At 31.5% G+C, this 11954-nt stretch overlaps 2 protein-coding genes across 2 annotated transcripts; both read right to left on the reverse strand.

The window, feature by feature from the left end:
- Positions 1–8389, reverse strand: LOC137806193 (putative clathrin assembly protein At2g01600). The gene is made up of 15 exons (XM_068606181.1): positions 8121–8389; positions 7943–8012; positions 7750–7847; positions 6048–6186; positions 4823–4950; positions 3341–3433; positions 3142–3192; positions 2461–2526; positions 2304–2369; positions 2146–2226; positions 1980–2060; positions 1666–1821; positions 1506–1587; positions 1305–1408; positions 1–490 (listed from the first exon to the last, which is right to left on the reverse strand). Exons 1-15 carry the CDS (start codon positions 8208–8210, stop codon positions 137–139), a joined length of 1659 nt encoding a protein of 552 aa, XP_068462282.1. The 5' UTR covers positions 8211–8389; the 3' UTR covers positions 1–136.
- Positions 8390–10620: 2231 nt separating this feature from the next.
- On the reverse strand, positions 10621–11524 carry LOC137806194 (probable NAD(P)H dehydrogenase subunit CRR3, chloroplastic). Its single transcript, XM_068606182.1, has 3 exons — positions 11218–11524; positions 11020–11150; positions 10621–10939 (listed from the first exon to the last, which is right to left on the reverse strand). Exons 1-3 carry the CDS (start codon positions 11421–11423, stop codon positions 10815–10817), a joined length of 462 nt encoding a protein of 153 aa, XP_068462283.1. The 5' UTR covers positions 11424–11524; the 3' UTR covers positions 10621–10814.
- Positions 11525–11954: the final 430 nt, after the last annotated feature.

Consider the following 11954-nt stretch of genomic DNA (forward strand, 5'->3'; position numbering starts at 1 on the left):
GAAATAAAATCCCACCATTGTCTTATTGTAAAATGATTGACATTATGACCATATATTATCTTAAACACTTCATCCTACAAACCATATCTATCTAACAAATGCAGCTTTACAATTGAATCTCCGAAATAATGTGTTCCTATATCATGCCAGTGCTTCCAAATGGGTTGTTATTATGAGGGTGAGAAACAGGATGCACAGGAAATGCCCCATATCCTGCATCTTCGAAGGGATTTGCTGGGCTCATCAGCATATGCTGCTGCAGAGGCTGATGCTGATATGGTTGGTAATGACCGAAAGGATGATGTATATGCTCTTGAGAAATTGTTGCCATTTGTACGTTGGGTGGGCGAGGGAAGCTAGTTGACAAACCAAAAGGATGTTGCACTTCGAATGGGTTTGGAGCTGGCACTCCAAAAGCAGGTTGTTGTACATATCTATATGCTCCTGGATCATATATGCTGTTGAGGGTGAGAGAACTCAACCTACCAGCCTGATATTCAATGAAAAAAATTTGATAAACACAGCCGTTAATTATTTTTATTAAACAATCTAGCATGTGAATAACCAAACAATTAACTCTTGATTTTGCTTAATAATAATAAAAACAAGTTGCATAAATTAGTAAACACTAATCTGGTATCCGAAAAAGAGGAATCGCCGCCAAATCACTAACAAACTAATCAATATGACATGACATTGACAAGAGAAAACCATGTGTAACATTATAAAAATGATGTTGGGCAATAAGAGATTAAGAGCGATCTAAACAAGCTTCTTGGGTAGAATCATGTAAATACTCCTCTTCCGAGTAATTTATATTTATGTATTCTGAAACAGTACTACAAATCCTATACATCACAAAGGTAAGCAAGAAGCAGACATACACTATAATTCTGCAATACATCACATTAGACTCCAAAAAATAATTCCTGAACGTGTCATCCAATGGTCCAAACAGCTGAATCATGAAACACTATAATGAATGCTAGGTTTTTTTAATTTTATTTTAATATTCAACGGTAAAAAATTCAAAAATTAAAATAGTATTTTAAAAATCATATGATGCCTTAATCTTGCAAGCCCATAATAGAATAAGAAGTAAATTTTAATTATATCAAATCTCCTGCTTCTGGTCTAAAATAGAACCAGTTCAACATCCAGCATCCAACTGAATTCAGTGAATGGTATCAATTACATTACTTTGACTATATAGTATGGTCAATGAATGCTTAGTATCTGATTATTTCTGAGAATAATTTAAAGTAAAGGGAAATAAACACACTAAAAATGTAAGAACGACCTACCAATTGTCTCTCATTGACTGGAGAAACAGTTGTACTTGGAGTGGAGACCAGAGCAAGCTCCCATCCGGTTGGATCTAAATCTCTGGCCGGATCAGCACGTGAATCTAAAGCAGTAATTCATATATATGCACAAAACAGTCGTACATATTATCTACCAAACCTCACTGAATTGTAGAATTTTGAATAACCAAAAAAGCTCACCAATTTCGGTAGGGACTATGGCTAGGGCATGAGCGTTTCTTTCTTCTATGAAGGATGCATCAGATGTACTGTCATTCAACCCCTGCAACCACGACAAAGAATGAAGAAAGTTGAAGAAAAACATAATCTGAAATAACTGAACCTTCGATTAAAGTTTCACCAGTAAATCTCCAGTTTCAAAATAGTTGTGAGACGGTGGAGGAGGAGCAAGCTCAGAATTTGAGACAACATCATCAACTGGCAATGAGGGCTCCTGTTCTTGAGATAATTTATTGTATTCTATTGTGGGAACATCATCTGGTCTGTAAGTCAGTAACTGTTGATAAAAAAGAGTATTAGTGACCTAGAACCTAATCCAAAAGCTCAATCTTCCGGAAAATAATGCATTGATGTCTGGAATCTATTAATAAAAAATGTCAATGATAAAGAAACCCTGACAATTATTCCTTTATAAACAGTGAATTATGTACTTACTAATGGCTCGCTTGAAACTGTAACCAGTCGCGGTGCATCCTTTATGTAATCTTCCATGGTAACAAGAAATGATAGTGGAGGCTATAAACATCAAAACGTAAGCAGTGAGAAAAATTAAAAATGAAAGATAACTTTACTCTAAATTGATGCAATAACAGACATATACCTCTGTTAAAACAGGAAACTGAAAATTCCTAGCAATTTCCAATCTTTTGCATATTTCATAGAAATCAGAGAGACTTTCTGCCTGTAATCGCTAGGCATATCAATACAGGCATCATGAAAAAATATATTACAAAAGCCTAGTGGCATACAAATAATCACCTGCTGGCCTGCACGTTTATAGACATCAAAGGCTTTGATAGCTTCATGCCTGAGCATCTCAAAAAACTACAAGGAAATAAAAAATTATCACTTACCAAAATTGTACCCGTTTTATTTAAATTTGATACTATAGCGTAGGTAATGTATGTCCGTTTACCTTATCAACAAGATTGATAATGCCGTCATTAATAGCACAATAAATTTTAAAGCTTTCTTTTAAAACCTAAAATGATCATAAGAAGAACATCAATAGCAAAACTAACCAATTCCAAAGCAATCTAATATATGAACTTTTAAAAGTATATAACTTCTATATAATTGAACAAATGTTTCAAATGAAAGGTATAAACACAAGAGTGTGATTTGTGAAATTAAGGGAATTTACAACTACAAATGAGGCATCATTACAATAAATTGTCACCATAACAGTTGGCCCTGAAAAGATTATTGAAAATCAGTTCTCATATTACCAGGGACCCAACATGGCCAGCACCACCATTTTTCAAGGAAGCAGTAAATAGTTTAGATACGTGTATGTTTTTCCAATTGATGCTTGAATTTCATAGCCCAGCAATTTAGTTTTCCATTGTAGTAATACACAAACAAACAAAAAAAGAGAAGTGTTCCACAACTTCTAAGATCAAGTGATCAACCAAATTATGCATCAGTCAACTGCACAATAATATATCATAATTTCCCCTAGGCTATGGCGATGTAAGAGTACCGATAGAAATCTATAATAAATGACACACCTAGAAAATTGTTCTTAGAAAAACAAACTAATTTTATTTCTAGTCTATTTGAAAGTTCATAATGAATATCTTGACACAATACATACCAGGGCCAGGGCATATTGTATCACATAGCTGCTAAAAGCTGCTCCTTCTGGCTGAAAAGTCGCAGCACAATTGGTTAGCCATTATTCAAAAACAAAATACAATACTGATAGAACAATTTTGGAAGAAAGAAAGAGAGGGAGTGACAACATAGAAAAACGACAATGAATCTCCACAGGGTTCAGAAATTCAGAATATTACACGGCAACCAACAAGGCAATAGAGAAGCCGCTGCAAAGCAGGCAAGTGCTCCAATAGCTCCTCACTGTTCAAATCCCTTGTCCTGCTATATCCCTGCTTGGACCATGGCATGAAAACCTCAAAAAATAGTTCACAAAAACACATTTCAAGAATTATGAAAACTACTTTAAATTGAACCACGGGGTTAGTGGGGTGGGGGGGGGCTCACTATATACAAGGCGTTATTTTGAAATTTTCAATTTTACTCATTGATTAATACTATGATTCTGTCTCTCCTTTGTAATCCCTGTCCCTGTCCTAGTCTCTTCTTTCAATCCTCACTTTTGCATTTATATTAATAGTTTTTTTTTATATTAATAGGTACTGCAGTCTCCTTAAAAACCATTCACTAAATCAGGGTAACAAGATAAAAGGCAGAAACGTCCTTTGCTATTTTCTATCTACTTCCATTCGTGTATTGTGTAATATGTTCAGGCTTTACTTGTCCTGCATGACTTGCAAAAAGACAGAGTACCAATTATTCATTTAATAATAATTGAAACAAGCTCAAAAGGAACATAATTTGATACAATACAACTAGTTTATTTGTCAAATATCAATGGTCATGAATCAAATTAAGTGCTAATGCACAGAAAATGCACCAGAAGATAGTGAGTACAAAATAAATATCCAGCAGGATGGCCGTGTCTCATGTTAAATAAGAATTCTATAAACTATAATGCTAAATAACTTGGCTGTAATTTATCTATAACAGTGTAGAAAGGAGATTTTTTTTTTCTTTATGTACATATTTTACTTTTCAATATACCCTTTAATTTAAGTATCACCACTTTATTCCTTTCTTTCTCTCTCATCCTATCTTCCAAATAACCACAAAAATTGATTTTGATAGCTTCAAATCTCTTTGATCTTAATTTTAAATCTCTTAAACAATATCTCAATTTAAACAAAACCAAATAAAAATAAATAAATTACACAAATAAATATGAATTAAAAAATCTACTAAAATTAAAATTAACATACCCATTAATAATAAAAATAATAAAAATCATAACAACAATTAAATTTTAACTCAACAAAATAAAATATGATAAAAATGAAATAGTCACACTAGAGCAAGTGTTTTGACTAGTAAACTATAACGTTAAATAACTAGTGGCAGATATATGCTAGGCTGGTCAGCAAGCACAACATACAACACTAACTTAACAAACTTCTGAGTATATTTAAAACAGTCATGGAAGTCTGAGAACCTATAGAACAAGCAATAAAATATTAAAAATATACACTTATACATTTAAAGGAGGTAAGGTAGTTTTTGTAATCATTTTTTTCCAGGCAAAAATTGTCATATTGATGATGCTTTTTTACTTGATTGGATTGGATATCAAAAGAGTAATCACAGCTTAATGGAATGGAATTACCTTGCCACTCACTTTATTGCAATAAATCTCTTATTTTATCCGAGAGAGCGAAAAATACCTTTTCTTGCCCAGCAACAGGCTTAGGTAGACGCTCAGCTTCAATATCATACTTCAGTATCCAGAAACATTCAAGTCTTTCTTCCAAATATAATGCATAAGTACGAACCCAGGCAGAACATTCCCAAGCTGCAATAAATGCCATCTTACAGTCAAATTATGTAACTAAGTTATTGAAACAAAAACACAAATCTAAGATAATTTGTTAAAGCTTCAACCATAGCTAAAAATCATTAAACTGATCTATAGGTCCCTATAATATTTGGAGATTTCCATTAAGGTATTTATATTTTGTAAGTTGTTAATTGGGTCTGTAAATTTCAAAAGTTCTAGTTGAGTCCCCCTTCTGTAGTTCTGCTAAAGAACTGTCAATGGTATGCTGAATCCAAGGACCCATTTAAAATTTCGTGAAACTAAGGGAACCAATTATATATTTACTGGATCCCGAACGATTAAAAGTTTTCTATTTGGGTCATTAAATCTAGCTTACCATTAGAAATTTCTAATGATAGCAATAAGGAACTTGAAGTAAAGGACCGACCAACTTTCCAAAAGCTTGAACTGTATTTTACAACTCAAACACCCTGCACCTAAGAGCCATTTGGGCTTGAAGAGTGAACAATGCACGGGACAAGCCCACCTGTTAAAATATAACTTCTTATTTATTTATACAAAGAAGTTTAGTTAGTTGAGAAATCTTAAGTTTCAAAGAGCGCTCACAACGGTATTTACACATTAGCCAGCAACAAATTGCCATAAAATAGCTCTCACATGATCTCACATTACCCAGCAACGTCTTTTTTCCCTCTTTCGCACCTTCCACACGGCTAAAAAGGCAACGGTTCCATGTAGACACCTAAGGTAGTAATTATTCAAATGAGAGACAACTTAAGTTATTATTCAAGCTCTTATCAAATGTGAGATTATTCAAAAGCTTCACTGTGAAACTTGCTAAGAAAAGCTAAAGAAAAAGAGTTTATTTGATAAACTTCTATGTTAAGAGTATTGAAATGAATTAAAGAGAGTTTATAGGAAGGTTATAAGCTTCTAGGTGAACGTCTCATGAGTGATTTTATATCTAATAGGCCTAATTAGAAATTTCTTAAGACTCTATGGACCCAATTATAAGCTTTAACACATGGAGATCAAATAAAAAACTTATAGACTGGAAAGGGACCTATAGATAAATCAAACCTAAAAATATGAAGACATAGTCAAAAATTAACCTATTGGGCTAGAATCATCTCTGAAATTAGAAAGTTGGAGTATGCGCCCCCTCTGTGCGAAATTAAGAAATTCTTCTCTAAGAGTAGGATCACCCTCTCTCAATAACCTATGAATGACGATTAATGTTTTCAATGCCACCTGTTAACAAGACCAAAAGAATTGAAATATAAGCGTTGTTAACCATTAGAAGTTTATAAGCTATATAACTAGACTAGAGCAACCAACTATTGAAAGTTATGTAAGAAAAAAACACAAAAATTCATAAGAACAGTATTGCAAAGAACAACTTCAAAACCCATTACACAAATTATCTATTTGACCCAGCGAGCAGTCAAAGTATATTAGATATTATGAGGTTATCAAGAAGTCAAAGCTCCAGTAAAATCAACGAATACTTTCATATCACGGTAGTTCAAATTTGATGCAAAATTCAATTGATTTTTGAGTTTCACAAGTCCAACTACATCATGGAAAAAGAAGCTGGTCACGTTTACAACCATAGAACGAAGAGTGATGTTAAGCAAAATGATGAGTCCTCGTCACAAAATTTGACACATCTTAGATCAAGGTCCTTTTAAAAAAATTCTCTTAAAAGTTTTCTTCAATCTTCCTCCACCCTTATTAATGCCTATCATCCATTTGCCAATATTTCTGACTATAGTTTATTGAAACCATGTCAGGCAAATTTATATAACCTCCTCCATAGGCAACACTTACTTTCTTCTAAGCAAGTCCATTCACTATCTTATCTTTTCTTGTGTCTTTCACATCTCTGAAATCTCATCTCTGCTATATTTAAGTTTTGCTCTTTTGGTACTTTACATCACAACCCTGTGTACACAATCTAAAAATCATGCCTGTTGCATTTCTCTATTTCATCTGCATATTTTGAATCCCAAGCATTAGATATCTCCCTCAATCAATCAACGTCACTTTTTAAGAAAGAATTGCAGATACCCCTAATATCCCCATAACACTCTATGCATCCTCATACATAACCTCACTACATTCCAAGCACAAAAACCAAACTGATTTTCTTGCATACTGACCCCTCCTTATTTATTTTACCAGAGTAAATAAAATCCCGTCAGATGTTACTGGACAAAAAAAAAGAGAGAGAGAGAGAGAGAAAGAGAACTACACTCTACAATATTTAAAATTCACTTATAGCTTGATAATCCATACAAATTTCATTTTGCCATTACTGTTCTAGATTTCACATCTTCACACATCAGTATCTCTGTAGGAGTCAACAATACTCAAAACAAATATCATAACTTCCAAATATTTACTTTTAATTAAAAAAGGTCTCACATCTTGTAACAGCCACATTTGTAAAAGACGAAGCAGAATTTTCACGGCGTGCAACAACTTCAAATTGAAAAAAAATGAAACGCAACAACCAAATTTCTCGTTCTCATAAGTGATGAAAATTTCTAGTAACAGAACACACTCATTGATTGAAAAATATCGAAATCACAAAATATGGTGGGCACTGAATTCCTACCTAATTTTTTAAGTTTTTACTAATTTAGGAAAAATATCGTAGAACACTTTACACATCTGCATCTCTGCGGCATACAATCAACAACTCTCAAACAAACAAAAAACACCATAAATGGTTATATTTAGAAGAAAAAACACAAGAATCACAATCATTTCACGTCATAAAAACGCTGAAATCACAAATAAAAAAACTACCGTCCAGTTTCGCGTCTTGGCCAACCGACGCGAAAGCGCGTGAATGCAGAAAGCAACATCAGCTCTAGGCCGTGCAGCAGAAGTTGCGAGCAAAATTTCTACAGCGAATGCAGTTTCATCATTTTAGAATAAACAAACAAACAAAATTCGAAGCCACAAATAACAAAACAAATAACGATTACGAGAGACGCACTTCGAAGGTATCTCTCCTTGGGAGGACACACGACGTGGTTGGTGGCTTTGACTACGGCGACTTCCAACTCCTAACAACATGAACAAAAAACCGATCAATGAAAAATTGAATCACATTCGATTTAACTAATGAACGAAAAAACGAAAACGAAAACGGAATTGAAAGTGAGAGACGATACGGCGTAAGAGCTATTGACATGAGCGAGACCAACTTTGGTGGAGTCTTTGAGAGCGCCATAGGCTTTTCTCCAACTCTGAAGAGTGGCCATGGTTTTGTTCAGAGTTCAAACCCTCGATTGGTTTTGTGTTGAATGAATGAAAGTAGAAAGTGAAGAAGTTTGTGTGAGTTTCATAAAAAAAAAAAAAAAAACTGAAACGGAAGTTTGTTGGTGTATGGAATGTTTCTTTCCGCATGAAGAAGGAGTTTTGGTCTTTGGCTGCACTCACTGGCTGTGCGTGTGCGCGTGACCATCATTATTTTAATCACTAATTAATTAGTTAATTAATAACGGTCCATGGACTTTTTTAAAAAAAAAATATACCCTTTTATTATTTATTTTGAGAAGTCATTATCAACTATGAGGCTCGATATGTATGGAACACTTATATAACTTGTATCGATAAAGTGTTTAATTCAAAAAATATTTATTAAATATCTTACGATTCTAATATTATGATTAATTTATATAATTTTTAATTATATAATATATAAATATGTATTTTCGTGTTTTATATTTTAGAAATTATATATATCTCTACATGTTTGTTTATCGTATCAATGTTTATGTTTTTATTTATATTATATAGAAAAGGAGGTGTATAATAGAAAGTGAGAGAAAGTAAAATTAATCATTTCATCTAAATATATATAATCCACATTAAAATGTTTAATTAAAAATAATTAAGTAATAATCGTTTTGTCGTGTTTTATTTAATTTAGAGAGGTCGGTGAGTAGTTAGCTGATTTCTCAATTTTATTTTTTCGTTAAATATAATAAATTTTGGTTTAAATTTTTAATTAATTAAACTTAACCGAGTCAATGTAGTTTTTTGTCAGTTTGTTGAGCAGAATGGGTAAGTTATTGTAAATATTTTGACAAGTTTTCAATTCCTACAGGATAAACAAAAAAAAAATTCTAATAACTATTAAAATAATCTTTATATTTAATTTTTGTGTTGTGAATAAGTTTTTATTTACGTAAATAGTCGGGAACATGAGTTGTCTAAAAAGATATCTTTAAAAGGAAATTATTTAGCAATTCATTGATTTGTATTTTTTCCTCTTTATTATAAATAATTTATTTTCTTAAATATCAATTAAATTCTTTTTATTAAAAATCACATAAAAATATAATATTATCAAAAATTTAAAATAAAAAAAAAATATATTTATAAAAAATTGTACAAATCTTGAAATAAAATATCAAATAAAAGTAATATTGATGTAAAGTAATTATAAAAAAATGTAAGTAAATATTTATAATTAAAATTTTGTGACAATTACGAAAAGTATCTAATTTATTATGTTTGTAAAAGCTGAGTGAGAAAATATTTTAGATATATGAATAAACTTATCATATAAAACAAGTTAAAAGATTCTATATAATGAAAATTATGTATTGGAAAAAGTTCTTGATATTAAAGGAAATCAAGATAAAAAATATTAACAATATATTATTTGACAAATTAAAAAGCATTTTAATAACTTAAAATAAAGCGTGTAGAATATTTAATAAAGGATAATGATACTTTCATATTCTAATATTTAGATACCTCACTTGATAACTAATAATATTATTATTTTATTTTAAAAAATTATTTTTATTAATTGAATATAATATTTTATTCTTAAAAGGGGTTGAAAAATAGAAGTGATAGAGAAAAAGATGAGTATGAAATAAATTTTATTTTTTAACAAATTACAAGTCTATGCGATCTAGATTGTTTTGATATTAAAGTGTTTGGCCAAATGAAGTTGAGTCCTATACGATTCAGACACATCTCTTAAATATTATATTTGTGTCAAACACATGTATCAAACATCGATAACACCCATAAAACACTTGTAGGACATCGATAACACCCATAAAACACTTGTAGGACATCGATAACACCCATAAAACACTTGTAGGACATCGATAACACCCATAAAACACTTGTAGGACATGTATCGTGTCTAATTCAAAAATTATTTGTTAAATTTATCACAATTTTAGTATGATCCTAACACAATTTTAAAAATAAAAAATATATTAACTTTCTAAAAATCTCAAATTTATTATATAAAATTTTATTATAATTATAAAAATAAGGAAGAATTATTTTAAAACCAATCATGAAAATATTTTTTCCTATCCTTATAAGTTGAGGCAATAAAGTGCATTAAGCAATAGAGTTTTTTATTATTTAATTTTAGTTTGGATTTGCCACGAAATATTTTATAACTTCTAAACATTAAAATATATTTAAATTTATTTTAAATTATTTTACTTTTTGAATATTTTATTTGAATAAGACAGTTTAAATTTTATGAATTTTAATATTTGTATATAAATAAAAATTTAAATTATTACTAAATTAAAAATAAATTATTTAAATATATTTTAAAAGTTAAAATTATCAACATTAATATTTTGAGAAAGAGATATTATGATCGTTCAAAATCTGATACACACAACAAAACGAAAAAATATATACTGATATTAATAAGGGTATATTTGGCATGAGGTGCGTGAAGAGATTTTGCAACACTCAATTTGAGAAAAGTGTTACGGAATAATCAATTCAAAACATTGCACAAGAACACACTTCTCATTTTTGGATTATGGCGTTACCGATTCATTCAGTAATCTGAGAATTTTCTGGATGTATGCTCACAGGAGGAGATCGTCAAGAAAGGCGTTGGTGAATGGTAATTTGATGGCTCCAGAAGCTATCAGGAACAATGCTATCCAAATTGGAAGCATCCATTGAACTATGAACAGAAAGATTCCTTTTCCTGCAACAGAACAAGACAAGAATCACGTTAAAATTAGGTTAAATTCGAAATGAGATTGGAGTTGTGAGAGGAGAAGGTACTGGAAGAAGTGATTTTGGCCTCGGCGTTCGCGGCCACCCACTCTCCCGTCTCCCTCATCTTCTTCTGCACTCTCCCTTCCATGGCTTGCCCCAGGAACAGGTCCATCACCGTCTTTCGCATGTCGGAACCTCTGTTCATCAAAATGAAGAGCAAGTCAAGCACTATTCGGCGAAGAGTGAGAGGAGAGAGGAACCTACGGCAGAGGAAGGGGTTCGGTGTCTCTGAAGCTTCCGGCGCCGACTATGCGTTGCATCTGCATGACGGAGGGTTTTGGAGGCTCGTTCGGAAGCTTGGTTCTGCGGGGAAAACGCTTGATTGGAACGGAATCGGAATCTGAATCGGTGGTTTGGGGAAAGTTCCCACTCCCAAGTGTGGGTTTGGTTACATTGCACATGCAGAACATGCTTTCTTCTTTCAGCTTTTCTCTCAACGGCTTCTCTTCATATAAAACGGATAAGACCACACCACCCTCAAAATATCTCTTATTGCCTTACAAACCAAACAAGCATAATAATAATATCTTTCCTCTTTCTTTATCATATCAATTTTTATAATAAATAAACAAGAATTAAATTTTGCTACATACCACTCTTTTCTCTTCTTTTTTCATGAAACGACAATCATGTATAGTTTTTAAGAAACCTCAACATTTTCATGTTTTCCAATAATAGTTTTAGTCATGGCTATAAAAGAGGTAATGATCTAATTTTCTTAAGTTGAAATAAATCTTTACTGAATAAAAACATTATGTTACTCTCATTAAATTATATAACGAGGTAATAGTTTAAGATTTTTTTATAAAACTAATATTACTTTTTAAATTTTAAAAAACTTGTGTGAATATTTTCAACAATATTTTTCATCTACTTAACAAATTTTTTTATTCACGGGAATCATAGTTCTAAAATATTATAATTTCAATAAATCATTATTT

Source organism: Phaseolus vulgaris, chromosome 3 (genome assembly GCF_000499845.2).
Source record: "Phaseolus vulgaris cultivar G19833 chromosome 3, P. vulgaris v2.0, whole genome shotgun sequence".
In the NCBI taxonomy this organism is placed as follows: Eukaryota; Viridiplantae; Streptophyta; class Magnoliopsida; order Fabales; family Fabaceae; genus Phaseolus; species Phaseolus vulgaris.

Bases quoted from the DNA above. Each gene is read 5' to 3' on its own strand.
- LOC137806194 (XM_068606182.1), bottom strand. From the start codon at position 11,423: ATGTTCTGCATGTGCAATGTAACCAAACCCACACTTGGGAGTGGGAAC. The intron at 11,151-11,217 runs GTAGGTTCCTCT...TTTGATGAACAG, and splicing joins ACCGAACCCCTTCCTCTGCC to AGGTTCCGACATGCGAAAGA. The intron at 10,940-11,019 runs GTACCTTCTCCT...GTTCTGTTGCAG, and splicing joins GGCCAAAATCACTTCTTCCA to GAAAAGGAATCTTTCTGTTC.
- LOC137806193 (XM_068606181.1), bottom strand. From the start codon at position 8,210: ATGGCCACTCTTCAGAGTTGGAGAAAAGCCTATGGCGCTCTCAAAGAC. The intron at 2,527-3,141 runs GTATGTATTGTG...TGATCATTTTAG, and splicing joins TACAATATGCCCTGGCCCTG to GTTTTAAAAGAAAGCTTTAA. The intron at 491-1,304 runs GTAGGTCGTTCT...ATTGAATATCAG, and splicing joins CAGTCAATGAGAGACAATTG to GCTGGTAGGTTGAGTTCTCT.